The following is a 19,565-nucleotide window of genomic DNA, read 5'->3' on the forward strand; positions in this document are numbered from 1 at the left end:
TGAAATGAATTTTTCCAACTGGAAGAGTGCGCAGTTTGTAATACATTTAGCAGTAACTGTCCTGTCTGTCTTCACAGGTCTGCAAAGAGACTGCTTGACCAGATAGTTGAAAAGGGAAGACCTACACCTGGCTTTCATCATGGTGATGGACCAGGAAATGCTGTCCAAGAAATTATGATTCCAGCTAGTAAGGCAGGATTGGTTATTGGAAAAGGAGGAGAGACCATTAAGCAACTTCAGGTAGGTTTTAAACATGGGTAGGAGTGGGGGTGCATGTGAGAGAGAGGGGTCAGACTTTGGAATTGCATGGAAATTCAGTTTTATATTGTCAAATAGGAACGAGCAGGAGTCAAAATGGTCATGATTCAAGATGGGCCACAGAACACTGGTGCAGACAAACCTCTTAGGATTACAGGCGACCCGTACAAAGTTCAAGTAAGGAATTTGTTTCCAGCTTTATCTTTTTTATGTATATCAAAACAGTTTTAAAATTGTAGACTCTAAAATAATTTTTTTCTTCTTTAGCAAGCCAAGGAAATGGTGTTGGAGTTGATTCGTGATCAAAGTGGCTTTAGAGAGGCGCGCAATGAATATGGGTCAAGAATAGGAGGAAATGAAGGGATAGATGTATGTATGGTTGAAAATCTATTGTTCACTGTGTACTTCGAGACTGTTTAATCATGTTAAAAGCTAGTTAATACCAATAATAGCTCTTTAACTGTATCCCAAAGTGGTTATGGCACATAGGTATCACTTGCTCACCACTGTAGTACTACTACCTCTTTGTGGAATGCAGCAGCCATCTTGTACCAGCAATAATGAACAGCAGATTCTGTTGCTTTGGAGGTGTTTTAATCCTTTTAAGAGGAAGTGAAGAAAAGTCTAGTTAAAACCATAGAGTGGAGAATGTAATTACACAAGTTGGAATTTGGGCACCACACAGGTGTTTAATCCTAGCTGTTGTAAAAGTCATGGAATTGTAAATGATCGTGAGTGGTGAGGGTTCCTGCTGGAGTTATTGTTTGATGACACCAGTATCCTAGGCTCCCTAACACCTTCTTCAGGCATTGGCTGGGGGAAACCACCATCTGCTGAAGTGATACATCTATCACAATCTGTGGTATCTAGAATTTATTTCCCCTTTTTGGCCATTCCATCCATTTACTGGCGAGAATCATGATTCCATAGTTGCTTAGATCTGATAAAATTGCAGGCTGAGGTGGTATGGTTGGTGACCAGTTCAATTTTCCAGTATTCCTTTTTATTGTTGTCTTTGGTAGGAATATTTGTTGTTTCAAGATATTTATTGATGATGTATTCTCTTAAGGTCCCAATACCACGATTTGCTGTTGGTATTGTAATTGGAAGAAATGGAGAGATGATAAAAAAGATACAGAATGATGCTGGTGTTAGAATCCAGTTTAAGCCAGGTGAGTGGAGGGGGTGTGTGTGTGTGTGTGTGTGTGTGTGTGTGTGTGTGTGTGTGTGTGTGTGTGTGTAAATGTTGATCAATTTGGCTTTATTTTTAAGTAAAACATGGCTTAATTTAAATATTACGTTCTTATTCCAGATGATGGAACAACTCCAGATAGAATAGCCCAAATTACAGGACCTCCAGACAGATGTCAACATGCTGCAGAAATTATTACAGACCTCCTTCGAAGTGTCCAGGTTAGCTAATATTAATAATATTTTGTGCAAATAAAACTTCAGCTGAGTTAGGAAAAATCCATGTTTTAGCTGTCTGTCCATTTTAATAACCTTACTTAATGGTGGTTTTTGGGTCTATGTGGAAAACTGAGCATGGATTATAAAACATCCTTGTTTGCAGTTCTCAAGTGTCAATGAGGTTACTCTTTTTTTTCAAAAAAATACCAGTTTAAAGCCCATAGCAATGTCTTTCCTGGCTGTTCTAGAGCTACTTTTATTGAGTTGACAGTTGTCTGTTAGTGCACTGCCTGCTTGTAATCAATCATAATCTTGTGGTGGTTACTAACCCTTTATCTAATCATTGGCTAACAGTCCCACCATTACACCTGAAATAGGCAGGCAATTGTGTTTCGCTGTATTGTGAGGAACTCTCCTTTTCCCTGTGAAATCAATCTGGTTTTTGCCCTACCACACTGTTTTTAAGGTTTTAACTTTTTTAAAAAATATCGGTTGGGACAAAAGGAGTGATTTCAACATTTTTATATTCTCTGTCTGTGAATACCTCCCTCCCAGCTGCAGAAATTCAGGGTATTGTATGTGGTTGTCTGCTGTATTTTTTTAACTGCATGCATCAGTTGTGCATTACCTTCTGCTCAACTCTTCAAGGGGAGCTATGTTTAGTGCATATGCTTCGGCTGTGTGCTAAATCAGATTCAGGAGCATAAAAGCTTCCTGTGCAGACTTTTCTGACCAGGGCACTGAAGGCCAGCACAGTTACCCCCTCATTTATGTGCATGTGTGTGCATACAAAACTGGAATGTGCTTTTTTCCCCATACTCTTCTGAACCCTGTCCCCTATATCCAGCCACTACTGCCTTCCCTCCCTTCCCTTCCACCTACTGGATGTCATGTGGTCTTCCCTCCCTCCTTTTTGCACCTTAGAGTGATTTTTGAGGAAGACTACTGGACTCCTGTGGTATGACAGAACTTGGGGTAATCTGGAAATGAATTAGGAACATAAAATGAGTGAAAGCACTTCAATGAAAAATCCGTACTCAACTAAATGTTAACTATATATGTTACGTGTGTGTGTGTACGGATAATTAAGCCTCTTAAATGTATTAATCTGACACTTGTTAGTTGGCAGTGGGCTTTGTTCTAGAGTCACCTGTTGTCACTAATGAATTAATTGTGGTAAATGAGGCAGTAAGTTTTAATAGTGTGTGCTAACTTGTAGCTTTCCCCCCATTAGGCTGGTAATCCTGGTGGTCCCGGACCTGGTGGTCGCGGAAGGGGTAGAGGCCAAGGCAACTGGAACATGGGGCCTCCTGGTGGATTACAGGAATTTAATTTTATTGTACCCACTGGAAAAACTGGATTAATCATTGGAAAAGGCAATATATTTTAAATTAAAATATATTCTAACTAGAAATCATAATACTTAATATTTGTGTGTAATTAATTATGCCAGAAATCTTTGCAAAAAGTGCACTGATTTTTTTCAGTTTAGTGTAACAATGTAATCACATTGTATCCATGTTGATTAATGCAACACTAATTTCCTTTTTCTTAAGGAGAGATTGGTTGTTTCTGGTAGCCAGAGTAATGTGCATCTTGCTAAGATTATTTAAATATAACAAGAAGTCTGAAGTTTTTAAAACTAAAGGCTGAAATGTTTCTTTTACATTTTCCCAGTTGGTGCAAGTGCAAGTAACTCTTCTTCATCCAATATGATCTTAATTTAGACTTTCCTTATCATACATACTGTAATTATGTCACAAAAGAAATCTCTGCACTTTTCAGCAAACATCTACTAAAATTAAGTCTCATTACTAAGATTTTTTTTACCTTTACAGAAATATCACAATTTATAGAAGATACTAGGCTTTGAAATATGATAATTAAAACTTAAGATGCACTACACTGTCAAATGAGATACTCTTGATTGTTACCTATGTCTTTTTATTTATTCATTTGTAATGAGTCTTTCAGACACTACAGATTATTGATCTGTTGTAGTTCATCTTTTGACTTGGAATATAGTGCATGGTTTAAATGGACACAAGCTTGCATCTCCCATCCGAAAACTGTGTAGCTATTAGTGTTAAGTAACATCTGAAATTAGTGCAAATGGAGGAGACTAGAAGGAAATGTTCTTATCTTTTAGTTTACTTGTGCGCAGTTGGTAGCACATGTTCAACAATTAACTTCACTGTTTGGTCAGTTGCATTTTCTGTCATCAATACTAATATGATGACACCATTCATGCACTGCTCTAAAGGAGCTCAGGTATGTGCTCTTCAGCAGACTGGAAAAAATCTTGTGGGTTTTTTTTTGTTTTTGTTTTTTGTGTCCGTTCGTTTTTTAAAGCACATTATTTGGAAGGTGGATTTTTCATTAGTCAGTTAAAATTGTATCCTTTTAAATTCAAATTGAGGTTCTTTCTTTTTGTGCATTCTTTGTTTTTTTCCCTGTATTTTATCTTGCTCTTAGTATTACATAACTCGCAACTAAATCTTTTTTCTCCCTTCCTCTGGTATTTTTTTCATTAACAAAATCTACTGATTTTTATATGCATAATTTATCTTATTGAACTCGTCTGTGAAGTGTGTATATCTGTATATAATTTTAGACATCTGTGGCTCTTGCTGTCAAATACTTTGTTACAGTTTAAATAAGTGACAGGTCTGCATATGCAAGAAAAGCACTATTCTGTGACTTTCTTACTGAGCTGGTTTTCAGATACTGATATTGTCTTGCAGTCTCTTCCCTTGGGGCTGGTGTTTTGTTTGCTTTTTTGGGGGGTGTGTGTGTGTGGTTTTTTGTTTTTTGGCTGGGTCCCTACTGTCAGACCCAAGGAAATATTTTGGTTTTTTTAATATACCTTGTGTAACTGAAAAGAATAGATAGGTTATCAGCTCTGTAATCCAGTAGTTCTCTTACTTGTAAATGGCTTTTGCCTATATCTTATTTAGTATGTAAGTTAAATGTCTTGCCGTCAAAGGTGGATGTTTTGATTACAGGTGGTGAAACTATCAAAAGCATAAGTCAGCAATCTGGGGCTAGAATAGAACTTCAGAGAAATCCTCCACCAAATGCAGATCCTAACATGAAGTTGTTTACCATCCGTGGGACACCACAGCAAATTGATTATGCTCGGCAACTTATAGAAGAAAAGATTGGAGTGAGTATTCGGGGAGGCATTTTTAACTGCTGTAAAAGCCCACTGGTACACTCATGTCTTATTGCTTCAAGATGCAATTAAGAAAATCCAGAAAGTTGAACGGAATGGCTGTGGCTGCTTTCTATTTCTATCCCTCTTCTAGGTTGCTTGTTCAAATGTTATTAATTGGTTGATAGTAACTAAAAGCTGTTAATAATCAGCACCTGATTATGTTTACATGTCTCATTTTACAATCACATACTAATTGCACTTTTCATGGTAGTCTGAGAGGTGAAGGATTAAGTGGGAAGAAGATAGGATGACTGTTTTCCAGGTTGCAGTTTTTGCGCAGTGAATAATGAAGAATTTGACAGCCTAGGAGACCAATTTGGGTCCACTAAACTATGAAGTTTAAAAAAAGAAAAAGCTACATTAAACACTTAACCTAAATCTTTACAAACTCCTCTTACTCTCCATGTAGATTTCTGTTTCAGTCATGGCTCATAATGTAGTCTTGCTGCTTTTTCTATTCATTTTTGTTTGCCTGCACATAGTTATAATTTCTTATTGACTTATTTTATTTTCAGTTTTTGTGCATCTGAATTTGTAATTGAATATCTCAGTATGCAGACAGTGAGCAATTGGACTAAAAAAACTATTGATTTTTATACAATGCTCAGAATAGCTTATGCGTAGTTGGTAATGTTCTTTTTTTGCAGAGAATTGAACTGAAACGTTATCCTTTGATTAAAAATAAAACGTGTCACATTTTAATTTTTCTAAATGAATTCTCTGGTTGAAATGAAGAATGACTTGGTTTATACCTTCATTCAGAACATTCATATTCTCTGACTTTTTTTAATCCTATTAGTAAAGTTTAAACCAGTGGTTGTCTAATTACTGTATCTCAATCATCAGTTGTACATGAACATAAAGACCTTTCTGGTGGTCAACATAATGAAGGTTTTTTTTTTGTTTTTTTTTTTTAATTTCTTGATATTTTAAACCCGCTGTTGTTGGTTATTAGGAGAGGTTGCCCATAAACAGTGTGGGTGTTGGTGGGTGTGGTCCTTGAGAACCAAATCAATAGGAGGAAGGCATTGGAGTGCTAGCTAGGAAAGAATTCCTAATGAATCAGTGCTTGGAAAGAAAAGTTTAGTAGAGAACACCCGGGTGAAACCTTTTAGATGAGCCTCTGTTGGAATTCAGACTTATGTTTCCAGTGTGTGAAAACATGGGGGTCACTCTTCCCCCCGCCCACTTCTTTCCTGTTATAGGGTCCAGTAAATCCTTTGGGCCCACCTGTTCCTCATGGGCCCCATGGTGTTGTTCCTGGCCCACATGGACCTCCTGGCCCACCAGGTCCTGGCAATCCTATGGGACCTTATAATCCTGCTCCTTATAATCCAGGGCCTCCTGGTCCCACACCTCAGTAAGTAACACTTTAATTATCTTATTTTTTTCAAAAGGTGATTCTCAAATTGGATTTCATTGAACGTGGCTCTTTGTCTTTTACAGTGGCCCTCCAGCCCCATATGCTCCACAAGGGTGGGGAAATGCCTATCCACACTGGCAGCCACCAAATCCACCAGATCCAGGTAAGAAATTGAGTCTTTTTTACAAAAAGTTGTGTTCAGGCACACGTTCAATGGATGATTGTACATGGCCTGCTTTTAAAAGTGTGTTTTTATTTGTACGAGTAAATCTGAAAAGCTGTTTCTCTTTGGAATCTACTTTATTGATTCCACTCTGAGTGTGCAGTTCTACATATACCATGTGTTGGTGGTGAACTGTGGAAAATCAGTTGCCAGAAAAAGCTGAACTATCTTCTTGTTAGGGAAAGCATAACATTGGGGGCATGCATCCCAATTTCACTTCCGTTTTCCTAGTCAGTTGGATATCAGGGTTATTTACAGTGTTGAAATGAAGTTTTCTTTTCCTATTCATGTTTTGTCTTTGTGCCCATTTTCTTCAGAGAGACCACTATGTCAGATGCATTTCTCTGAGGTGCTTTGCTTCTGTGATCCTCTCCAACAAATAGATTTGGAGTTTTACATTTGACCAATGTCCCTTCTAATTTATCAGTGAACATGATTTCTCACTACTTCTGCTGTAACTAACTTTTTTCTGAGTAAGTGGTGTTGATTCAGATCAAATTAAGCCCCTTAAATTGCTCCAAACTTGCCATGTTTCTCTTCCCTGTTTTGAGGGATGGGTATTCAGAACTTCCAGTCCCTATTCTAATTTAATTGAAGTTGCTAAGGATCATCAGGTTCTAGGATTTCATTCTCAGTACTTAATTATTTTTTTCATAATAATATCCTGAAGTCCATCTTCTTTTTAGAAACCTTCACCTGAAGAAACTTTGAAAATAACCACAGTCTCTATTTATCATCATTGTATTGAGAAATTGATTTTTATAGGAGGCAAATATTCATGGTGTTACTCTTCCAAATGCAAACATCTTAAATGCAGTGTTTTCAGTTTTGCATTGCCTTTTTTTAACCTTGGGCACATGTTTGTTTGCAGAATATGTACATTTTTCCAGAGCATGAATATGATTTAGAGGCTCTGTTCCTACTGTCTATTGTACAAAAGATTCATGAATAATCCCAACTAGTGCTAGTTGAATATTTTTCTCTCAAAACCATTTTTGAATGAAAATTGGATGTTTTAGAAAAGAAATTTGCTTTGGTGGAAAAAGTCCAGCTTTCAATTGGAAAAACCAACATGAGTAAATGGGAATATTTTTCAGTTTTGGCTGCAAATTGAAAAACTTCCAATTTGAAATGCTGCTGTTTTATGGGAGTGTCAAGCTACATCTACACTAGAAGTGCTGCAGCATTGCAGCTGCACTGATGCAGCTGTGCTGCTGCAGTGCTTCTGGTGATAATGCTCTTAGCCAATGGGAGAGCTCTCCTGTTGGCATAATTTCTCCACCTCCCACGAAGGGCAGTTGGCAAGAGAAGCTCTTCTGCCAACATAGCGCTGTCTGAACCGGTGCTAAGGTTGGGTGAGGGTGTGGATTATTCATACCCGAGTGATGTAAGTTTTACTGAAGTAAGTTCTAGTGTAGACAAGGTCATAGTTTATCTCGTTCCCTTTCTGGACTATAGATCCTGGGGTACACTACAGCTGGGGATACCTATGATGTGTGGATCAACAGGAGGGAGACTGTGGTGCAGATATGGGATATATAGTCTAACCAGGAGCCTGGCCTGTAGATAATAGGGGCATGAGGCACCCAAACCTTAAATTCCATTAGTCACTACAGCATTTTCAAATTGAAATTTTGTTTTAAACCAAAAAAAAGAGGGGGAGGTGGCCCTTCAGTTATTTACCAGAAGTCAGCATTTTTGGTGGGGCAGTCAATATCTAACCAGTTCTAGTCCTGACACAGCAATTCTAATGATGGAGAACTTTTGGCCGTCTCTACTGTGAGCAGTTCTTTTTGTTCATTTTACTGGTCTTTCAGTCAAGCATCTTCAAATTCTAGTTTTCTGACATATGTAACAGCACTGGAGATGCATATGTTGTAATGCATATAAAATGTGCCCATCTTCAGTTCTTTAAAGCAGAGCTATTCAAAGTAACTTTTCTCTGACAGTTTCCTTTGATGGGGCTAGAGTTCATTTCATCCTTTTTCTATTACACACTGGAGAGCACTGTAATCAGTTTACATCTATGGATAGCCCAATTCAAACATTCAGTAAATTAATTTGTGAACTGCATGGGAGTGCGGAAGCAAAAGAATGACAAACTTTGAACTTGGTCTTTGTATTCTCTCAGTAAACATTCATTGTTCAGTCAAGGAGTGACTCAAATTTCAGTTAGGGTTGGCATTAGGATGGTACAGGTGTTAGCTTGGTACTGTCATAGAGATCATAGGATCAAACTGAAATATTGTAATTGATTAACTGAACTGTAGTATCAGTGTTTTAGAATAAGTAGGAATCAATGGACCAGATCCTGTCCCTTGTTTTCTTCTGTTCTGTAGCCACAAAGTGAACTAACTGGCTACACAAGAATTCCCCTAGTGCTGGGATAGGGCTGGCATAGGAGCTCCTACGCTACCACCTTTCGGCAACCCTTTCCCTTTCACGACACCTTCCAAAAAAAAGTTAAATCTCTCTAAGTTGTTCCTTGGGACCAGCCAAAAGTCTTAAATGTTCTCCCTGAGATCTGGCCCAGTGTTTTAAAATACTTAACTTCAAAATGCTTACATTTAGAACATACTGTTTTAGTGTTGTGTGCATTTTCAGTATTTGGCTTTCATTTTCTTGTAGTAATATTTCATTGTTTTCTGTTTCTTTTCTAGGTTCTCTTTTCTCCTCTGCTCTATCCCATTAATTCTCTCCAGAGCACCTATTTAATTCTCTCCATCTGTTCAATTTGTGTTGCTCCCTCACTGTTTTTGTCCGTGGGTGCAGTTTCAGTCATCCTTTTCCCATATGCTTTGTTCTGTCTTGAGAATCCCAGTTGTAGTTTTTTTTTTGTTTTTTTTTTTGCCTCCAATTGGGTTGATCAGCCATCCATGTTCATATACAGGTATCCATAAGCTTCAAGAACACACATCACATTTTCTGCTGAGCCACATGAAGTTTACCAGTCCCTGATGTGCCTGAAACCTTCTTTTTGTAAACTGGTTTTGTAATTATCTTCATGTTGTTCAGCAGAAAGAGTGAATTGTTCCTAAAAGGTGAATGTGGATAAATGGGAGAACCAAAGGGATTGGAAGCAAAGACATTTGAGATTCTAGTTATAATTAAAAATGGATGGAAGGGAAAGAGATGATGAGATATGTAGAAGGTGTAACAGTGGTTACATGATTTATACCTTTTAACAGCTTAAACTGTAAAATTGCCTGATATTCATAGTTATGCAAGGATGAGCATTCAGGATCTTGGGACAGTTGTTGCATATTCCAAACGATTAACACTGTCATTAATTTTTAACAGGGAAAACAGGTTAATTGCAAACCTATGCCAAATCTTACTTAAAAGAATGAAACTCCATTGCTGAAACCATCTCACTATATCCATACTTACCCCCAAAATGATGCCTTTAGTGTGAGGTTACATTGGGAAAACTTTTGTTGAAATTCAGAATTACAGTAGTTGAACAAAACAAAGAATGTCCATGTTACAGAGCTATGGACATTTTAAATTAAAAAAGAAAAAAAATCTTTGAATTCCTGGACCACACCTCTAACAATGTACATTTTATAATTAGGCTTCTAAAACACCCATAAGTCTGCAATATTGTACAAAAGTACACTTTGCAGCACATATGTAATTTACTATACTAACACACAAACACCCACCCGTGACAGATTGTGTGCTGTAATAAGAAAACATGACAACAAAGCTGACTTGGTTAATATGGTAACCTTAGATCAGAAATTTTTTCATAACCTCCATTTTTAATGTATTTGTGTTTAATATAACCAAATTCAGTTGATCTTAATGGGTTAAAGTGAATTTACAATATACATATAGCTATGTTTAAATATTAAGTATTTTATTAAGATTTGTCAGAAGAAAAATCAGGAATGCCAGAAAAAGGCTTGATCTGTAAGAATTTTTTACAAAGCCTACTGCTTACACAATATATTACAAGTGATGGTTTATTTCTTAGGTAAACCAGGAACAGATCCCAATTCAGCAGCATGGGCAGCTTATTATGCTCACTACTATCAGCAGCAAGCACAGCCGCCACCTGCAGCCCCTCCTGGTGGACCACCTACAACCCAAACTAATGGACAAGGTACACATATCAATCTGTTACAAGTAAAAACTGCTCATTGCTGAAGGAAAATAGTAGCCCACCTAGACTTTTATATTGTTACTGTTGGTTGGGTTCTCCCATACAAGGGCTAATTTATTGCATATTAGCCTATAGTGTTCGAAAATCCTTACTTCTAGTGCCAAAGCTATAAACTTACAGCTTTGCTTCAGGTTCATGAGTGTTAGGAATAGTGTTTAAAATAGTGGTTCGCAACTGGGGTACATGTACGCAGAGGTCTTCTGGGGGATACATCAACTCATCTAGATATTTGTCTAGTTTTACAACTGGCTACATAAAAAGCACTAGTGAAGTCAGTAGAAACTAAAATTTCATACAGATAAAATGAGAAAGTACGCACTTTTTCCATAGTAGTGTGCTGTGACACTTGTGTATTTTTATGTCTGATTTTGTAAAGCAAGTAGATTTTTAAGTTTACAGGTGCAAACTCAGTTGATATGTCTGGTTTAAACCAATATGAGAGTCCAAACACAAAGTCATACTAGTTTAACTAAATCAGTATAAAATCACACCGTGATTTATATCTGTACAACTTCATGTGTGCACCTGGTTTAAAATATTTTAGACTGCATGTGGCATTTGCACAGCGTGTGAGCGTTTAAATTTCTCAAGAATGCAAAAAATCTAAGTATTAAGTTTTGATATTAGTAATTATAGATACTGGTATTAATCAGTATTGTGTACAGTTTTGTTATTTTAGCATTGGCTAGTAAATAAGCTTATTTTTATAGTGTGTTGTGTTGTAGCAGATTAATTGCATTCATAGGTAAATTATATGTAAATATTTAAGCCATTTTTTGTTTCAGACTAATAGCTGGATGCTTGGAAATGTTAGTATACAACAATTTTTGTTTAAATATAACTTAATTCATGCATTATTTTATTTTTACTTTCTGTAAATCAGGAGAACAACCAAATCCAGCACCAGCAGGGCAGGTTGATTACACCAAAGCTTGGGAAGAGTACTACAAAAAAATGGGTATGTTCATTTTTGGTTTGTTAAAAAAGTAGATCTTTTGTAAGGGGAAAATGGTGTTCACATTTGATTTGGCAGAGTTTTAGCAATAAAAATATAACTGTTTAATACCACAGTCAATTGGCGTAGGTTCTTCTATTGTAGTAATTGAGCACGTTGTGCCAGGAAATCTGACTGTAATTAAAATAAAATTGTAACATATCTTTTCATTATGCTAGTGATCAGCAATGGACAGTGTTCCACATTCGGGGACGGGAAGTGTATATTTCTTCTTAAATTCTTTTACTCCCTAACTGACGTTGAGGAACAGATGTAGAAGTGTGTTTGGTTTGTTTTTTTTTAACCAAGCAAACATGATTTCCGAGAAACTACACTGTGTAATATATGAGAGATCCTGTATTTAATTTTTGAGTGGAAAAGTAGCATTATTTTTTAATCTTTTTCAGCTTAAATACATATTTTTAAAAATCTTTCAATATTTGGAGTTCATTCTTTCTTTTATGTTGCCTTTGGGAATCTGGAAATTCGAGGTCTGTTTTATAAAGCTGTTGTTTATCTTCCTGGTTTGGAAGTTCATCTGTTTAACATTTGCTCTTAGATGACCACTTTATGTCTTTTTATTTTTATTATTTTTTGTTTACTCTAGCTTTTTATAATAAAGCTTGCTACAAACGAATGCCATTTCTATAGGTTTTATATGGCATGTCATATTTTTTAAATCTGTTATTAGATGTTCAACAGCTAAGTGCTATAAACTAAATCATAAAGATAGTGCTTGTTCTTCGCTTTGACTAGCTTTTTAAAAAAATAAAGTGAAACTTGTGATTCTTTGAAGGGATATGTGTTTAACTTTGCTGTTTAGTTTTCAGTCATTTCCTTATTTTTCCTTCCTTGAATAAGGAAGGAATATTTGGCACTGATGGGTCATGACCTCTTCTCCCATTTTGAACATAATCTCGTTCGTGGGGCTTAGCCTTATCCTTAGGCATACTCCAGAATTTCTGCCTCTGGCCATGCAAATAATAGCAGCTTTGATTTCTCACTTTTTCCATTACCATACTTGTGTTTTAAAAAAGCAGACTTTGGAATAGCAGTGCGCAGTATTTCTCTTCTTTTCAGTCTTCATCCAGGGGCAGTTTTTAGGGGCATCGTGCACCAAATTAAATCATCCATCAGGCTCCTTTACTTCTATTTCTTTTTTTCCTGAGCATGATAGTCGTGACCAGATGGAGCAGATGAAACATTTAAGAGGCCTTCCATCTCAGGAGGGGGAGTTCTGCAATAATTCTCCCAGCCTAAAAACACTCTGCCAAAATTCCGTTCAGATTCTTAAGGTTTGTTGGGCTTTTCCATTCTTTCCCTTAACAGCTCAGACTTCTGTTCAAGGGTGAGTCTGTCCTATTGAGATCCTGTTTAACGCCTGTGAATCTGCAGTCAGGTCAATCCTTGCTGTTCATGTATTTTTCCCATTAACTCCCTCCCCATTGGTCCAGTCCATGCCTAAGGCAACAAACTCTAGAATCTCTTCTCACATTCTTAAAGGGATAATTGCAGTCCTGCCAAGAAATCTGGTATTTGTTCTGACTTGGTTTCCCTCCAAAGGAGGATCTAGGCTCTTTCAGGGACCTTTCCCTTCATTTCCTTTCTAAGTGCATATCAGATGAAGAAGGGCACAGGGGCTCAGAGCATGGGCAAGCCCTGAAAAAGGGACCAGTTCTCAGATGGGGGGAAAAAATTCACCCATCCAAAGGTAAGGCAAAAAATTCCAAAAGGGCAGAACAAATTGGAATTCAGTAGTTGGGAAGCATTCCAGATCCTTATCTTTCCCCTCCAGCTTCAGCTGTAGTTAATCTCATGAAAGAGGTACTCTTGACTTTAAACCTTCATAAGCCTGAGCCAGAGAACCAGGGGAGGTCATTTCTCCACAGACCTGTTCGAGGTAAAGGGGAAGGAAGGTGATTTCCCCATCGAGAGCCATCCAAAATGGAGGATGAACAATTTAGATCCAAGGGCAAATATTACTCAGTATTAAGTCAGAATTTGCAGTTCCCCTTCTTTCTTCAAAGAGGTTGTAAAGGAGGAATGGGAGATCTCTGACATGGGGAAAAGATTGTCAGCAAGACATGATGCTCTGTAAGCTTTCAAAACCCCAAATGCTCCCTCCTCGATTAGTTACAGTTGTACCATCCCTTGTAAACCATATGGTAATTCCTGGCAGGAAGATAGAAGCCACCTTTCATAGGGACTGGGAAGCTTCATCAGTAGTATTAGGAGCTACTCTGGTAATTACATGTTTCACGAGAGCAAATGCTTGCCACCGCTCCCCAGAACCAAAAGTTTTAAGTTGGTTATGTAGAAAATTTTATTCTTAGCTATTGTATTCATAGTGATGGGTCCATGATTTTCATGAGGTTAGCAGCAAGGGCCATGGCAGCAGACTCCGTGGCCAAACACTCACCAACTCCATCTTAAACACAGGACTGCAGATAATTACACTATTACACTACAAATTCACCATCTCAAAATTCTCAAGTGGAACGCTGTTTGAGGAGAAGCTTGAAAAGCTGGTAAGTGACGGTTTGGACAAACCATATTAGTTGCTACCTACTCCAGCATAGTCAAAATGGACTACAAGCACATATACAGTGGCAGAAGTTCTTTTCCTATGAACATCAAAGATTATACCATCTTATTTCAAGAATAAAGCTTGGGCATGAAATGCCAGGGAGAAAGCCAGATTAGGAAATGGGCACTTTCCCTCTTTTCAGTCCAAACCATCAATGTGGCTGTAAGTGAGTCTGCATCTGCCCAGGGTAGGTGGCAAGATATCGTGCTCTTCAGATTCGTGACTCTTACAGTGGGTAGTAGAGAGCATAGCAAGAATACTTTGGAATTGTCTTCTCCACATTCTTCACTCTTTCTGTCTCAGCCTTGAAGAGTAACAAACATCAGTCCATCCTGAATAACACATTTATTGCAAGTTGGGGCAATAGAGCTTGTCCTTTTAAGATCAAAGATACCCATTGGTCTACTGTATTTTCATATTAAGCAGTAGATCAGGTGCAGACCAGATCATCCTAGACCTCGAAACTGAACAGGTAGCTGAAAATTAAAATACAGGACATTCTTCCAGTGTAGCAGCAGAATCTCCTGCATATGACCTCATATTGCTGGACCCTGGCAGAAGCTTAACTGCCATCAGCAGTTCATCAATTTCACCCACCAAACTGCTGCTGACAGTGCAATGTATTGCAGTTTGGGCTATCCTCTGCCTCCAGAGTTTTGTCGAAAATAATAGTGGTGATAGCAAGACTCTGGACTGTAGAAACTCATATATACCCCTTGTTAGGCAACATAGCTGCTTAGCAGTTGATAAATACAAGGAGGGCCAGTGTGTTCCTGACATAAGAAAAGCTTGACTAGATTCAGGCACTGATCTAAGGCAGGGGTAGGCAACTTGTGGAATGCATGCCAAAGGTGGCATGCGAGCTGATTTTCAGCAGCACTCACACTGCTTGGGTCCTGGTCACCTGTCCGGGGGTCTTTGCATTTTAATTTAATTTTAAATGAAGCCTCTTAACGGTTTTTAAAACCGTTCCTGCTTTACAAACAACAATAGTTCAGTTATATATTATAGACTTATAGAAAGAGACCTTCTAAAACAGTTAAACTGTATTACTGGCATGCGAAACCTTATTTTAGAGTGAATAAATGAAGACTTGGCACACCACTTCTGAGAGGTTGTTGACCCTTGATCTAAGGTATTACATTGTGGAGAAACACCAGTCCATCCTTACCTGCAGCTCTTAGGTCTTCAGGTCACATGAATAAATGCAAGGCTGCATGTGAGTTTCAGGAGTTCCAGAACCATTCAAACAAGATGCAGAGGAAAATGTGATTGCCCCTCTGCTGGTAGAAACAGGAAGTCCATGTGATAATAGAACCTTCTCTTCAGTCAAGACGCCAGCCTTTTCCATAGAACCAGCTTCCTGGGGATGAAAAATCAGGTTGGCTGTTCTGGCAGTCAGGCAACACAATGATCATTACATATATAAATCAATGAGTGGGTGCAAAGAATCTCAAGTCTAAATGCTTAAGCATGAATTCTCCTATTTCAATCAAGATGATCAAAATAAAAGGACACTAAAAACAAAAATGGACTAAGTTTTCATCAGATAAACAACCTAGAATGGGTTGAATGAAGAAGTATTCCAGCAAATATCCAAAGAGCCAGGCTACCCTCATATAGGTATATTTCCATCCAGTTGGAATGGAGAGTTAAGGGAACAGACCAAGGTTAACTGAGGATATGTTCTGGCTCACAGAGGGCCTAAATGGTTTCTTTGTGTGCTTCCAAGGCCCCCTCCCTTCCACTGTAAGGAGAAGCAATTAAAAAGATGAGGGTATGATCATTGTTAACACAGATTGGACCTACTGGGATTATCCTAATGGTCTTAATTTCAGTTTCTCGCTAATTAGGATGCTCTGTTGCAGAGCCTGCTGTAGAATCCCCGTCTTGACTACCTGAAACTGACAGCTTGGTCACTGATCATCAAGTCCTAAATAGGATGGATGGGATGTTCATCCGAAGTAAAACTCTTCTGCCCTTTCATCTTCTCTACCTACACACAAATTTGGACAGAATTCTTTCTGATGCTTGGAGAGAGATCCTAGGAAATCAGAAACTGTAGTTTTGGATTTCTTTGGTCTGAAATCTCCCACCTATTTCTTTTTGTCTCAGCATAGTGTTATAAGCACAGATCATCTAAATATTAAGCAAATAGATCAAGATTCCATAGCGTAGTACATCTGTCCAAAGCAGCAGTCAGACCTGTCTTCTCTTCCTGCCGATCTGCCTTCTTAATAACATATTCACTGAGACACAAGACGTAAATTCCATATATTTTCTTCATATAATCATGATTCCAGGTTGCAGTCATGTCAGCAAGAAGGATGTCTGCTCTTAGAAGGCACAAGCTTTATTACTTTTTCCACAAAGACAGTCACTTACTATTCCAGAATAATTCCCAGAATCAGTAATTACAAAGAAACTTTTTTCCATACTTCAAGGGAGTTCATTCTTTAGTTTTACTCAAAGCTTCAGTACCATAAAGAGCATTGCACATTCTGGGTATGAGACGCACTCTTAGATTTTATCATTGTAGAATCTTCTGATTCAGGATGTTATCATTGTTTTCTGTTACCTTACGTATCTGGGCCTGAAAATGTCTAGATTTTCATAGTCAGATTCTGCATCAGTGGGGTTCAAAGATAAGCAGCCTTAGTGGATCAAAGCATTCAGAATGCGCTGCAGTAACATCTTGGTAGATGATAAAGCATCAGCCACCACAGACAAATCAGAAAATGTGCTAATGGTCACCCATTAACATGTTTATAAAATGCTTGACCTTAATTCCTGTTCAGAAGCGTTGTTCAGAGCTCCCCAAGTACTATACTACACTAATACTTAAGGAAGGAATTCCTCTCCTTCCTTATTGCCCACTACAGTCTAGATGTTTAACTGGTGGAGAGGTAATTGTTAAGAATAAAAAAATTGACTGCTTTTCTGGGACTTTGCCTCCTCTCTTAGTCTGGTTTCTTTGATAAGTCGTTCATATGCTTCTACAGTGGCCTCTTCAAGATGCGTGTGTGTATATAGGTAATATGATCTAATAAAGCATTACTGGTAAAAAGTTTCAGTATGCTAATTAGACTTTAGTGTTTTAGTACAGCTTTGGAAAGACTCATCCTGAGTGAAGGGATGTGGTGAAGCCCCAGCATTCCATTATTGCTGGGGATATTCTGTGCCAAAAAAACTAAAAATTCTGCAAACAAAATTTCCCCCAGGAATAGTGTTAACCCCTATGACAACCCAATTCCTGCTTCTTTGTTGTTGTCTTCTCCTCCCCTTCCCCCAGAGCCCAGCTGTGGAGCCCTTCCTGGCACTCTAACTCACCAGACGCTCTCTCACACCACGCCTACCCAGACACTCTCACCCCATACCCCACCCTCTCCTGAGGCTAGCTGCAGGTGCACGTCTTTCCGCTCCCCCTCCTCACACACGCCCCTAACACTCACAGACCCTGCCCTCCTAGAGCCCAGGGATACCCTCCAGTTCCCTCTCCCTCCCCTCGGGCTTGTCTTCTATTTGTGAGCTGGGCTGTGCCGTGGCCAACATCTCTATAGCCTATTTCTATGGGGGGGAAATGGAAATTCTGCCCACTCACCATTAATTTCTGCAAAATTCTGCATTGTGTAGTGGCACAGAATTCCCCCAGGAGTAATTCCATGGAGTAAGCTTGAGCTGTCTCTGGAATTTGCAAGAATAGTAGTCTAACCCAGATCCTTTCTGGACCTCTTCCACAAAGTAAGTCAGCAGATAATAAATTTTGATACTGGTTTTCATGTGAGTTTTTGCGCTCCATAAAAACATATGGTTAGATACAGAAAGAATCTTCAAAACCTTTCTTTTCCAGCTGGGCTTCTGGAGATGTGAAGGGAAGAAGTTGGAAAGTACTTTGGGATATAACTTGTAAAACAGCCAGCGCTATCATGTATTTATAAAATCGGAAACCTTCACATGGTACCAGTACACATTACTGCACATTTCAGCACTATACTTTAACTTTTTTTCTTTGACTCATGTCTAATACAAAATCTCTAGCTATAATTGAAAGTGGGTATGTGAAAGAAAGTCACCAGAAGTATCTATTGATATTTGAGACCTTTTGATCACACTGTTGGAGGAGGGTAAATGCAAATTGCACGACAAACTACATGACTTCAGCTCCTAAATTTCCATTTGGGTCATAACTTAAGTTTTCCTGCTCAGGAACAGAAGAGATGCTTTACCATCTGTCTACACAGTTTGATCAAGAGAGAGAAGAAAAATTTAAATTCTACTAGGATTAAGTGGTATCAACTGTGCTGGCCTTACCTCAGTAATATGACAGTGACAAAAATCACTAACCCTTAGGAAAACTTAATATCCAAGTGTGTGTAAACTGAACACTGGCTGATTTTGCCCCAGTGTTGTGCCAGGGAGGAATCTTGGCTATCGGGAGGTGTGAATGCCTCCGTCTGGGAGCTATTAATAAGAGAGAGGTTGTGTCGGGAGGTCGAGATACGGCGATGGAAAGCGTTCGCTAGGGAGCTGTCAGGAGTCTTAGTGAGCCATGTTTAGGAATAGAAGACTGGGCTTCTGGAGATGTGAAGGGAAGAGTTGGAGAGTGCTTTGGGATATAACTTGTTTAAAAAAAAAAAAAGGTTTATTGCATGCGAAAAAACAGGCTACCTCATATTTACAAAATGTAGGAACTGGACCTTTGCCTGGGACCTGCACATTCCATTTGCAAAAGAGGATTGGAATAAACAAAAGGAAAGTAGAAGGGATGTCTTTCATTCTGGTGTACTTCTTGTAAATCCTTTGTTTCTTCTTATTTTACTCTGTTTCTAGCTGATTTGTTTCCTCAGAAGATCTAGGTTTGTTTAAAATCTTTGTATGACACAGTGAGCAGGGATCAGTTTGAGTTGCAGGAACTGAAGTGTTTTCTTTTTATTTTTGCAGTTTTCTATTCTCTCTCCATGTCTCCCAAAATAAAAAAAAAATCTTGGAACCGTACACACCTTATTAGCCAAGAGATTATAAAAATTAGGACATATCTTAATGTATCAGTATGCATATATTCCATAAAGACTTGTCTTTGGAAGATCAAGACAAGTCAGTTAATCTGTGTCCTTGGCTATCTCAACCAGCCATCCTGAGCACCTCAAACTCTACCTGAATGTGTGCTAGTATTTTGTCGGTAGTCATGTGTTTCCATTATAATGGCAGCTGGCAAAAGCACCTTTGGAGTGTTGTGGCTCTTGGGATGCCCCATTGTCATGCAAAAAGTTGGTGGTAATAATAGGAGGAGTTAGGGGTTTCTAAATTCAGAGGGCTGAGGGAGGAAGAGGTTAGGGGCATCCATG

General features: G+C 38.4%; 1 protein-coding gene across 11 annotated transcripts in view; it reads left to right on the forward strand.

Annotated features, from left to right (window-relative positions):
- Nucleotides 1–19,565, forward strand: part of FUBP1 (far upstream element binding protein 1) — a 56,153-nt gene that overhangs the window by 9,199 nt on the left and 27,389 nt on the right. For all 11 annotated transcript variants that reach the window (XR_004001696.1, XR_004001698.1, XR_004001697.1 and 8 more), the window contains 11 exons: nt 78–240; nt 337–435; nt 526–627; nt 1,328–1,430; nt 1,571–1,671; nt 2,903–3,044; nt 4,674–4,834; nt 6,091–6,245; nt 6,332–6,411; nt 10,451–10,579; nt 11,523–11,597. Coding sequence is in view for 8 of the 11 variants with exons in the window: in XM_030573484.1 (XP_030429344.1) it covers nt 78–240; nt 337–435; nt 526–627; nt 1,328–1,430; nt 1,571–1,671; nt 2,903–3,044; nt 4,674–4,834; nt 6,091–6,245; nt 6,332–6,411; nt 10,451–10,579; nt 11,523–11,597 (1,310 nt within the window). In the remaining 3 variants the exon portion in view is untranslated. The remainder of the gene's footprint in view (nt 1–77; nt 241–336; nt 436–525; nt 628–1,327; nt 1,431–1,570; nt 1,672–2,902; nt 3,045–4,673; nt 4,835–6,090; nt 6,246–6,331; nt 6,412–10,450; nt 10,580–11,522; nt 11,598–19,565) is intronic.

The sequence above is a fragment of the Gopherus evgoodei genome, chromosome 8, assembly GCF_007399415.2.
Source record: "Gopherus evgoodei ecotype Sinaloan lineage chromosome 8, rGopEvg1_v1.p, whole genome shotgun sequence".
Taxonomy (NCBI): domain Eukaryota; kingdom Metazoa; phylum Chordata; order Testudines; family Testudinidae; genus Gopherus; species Gopherus evgoodei.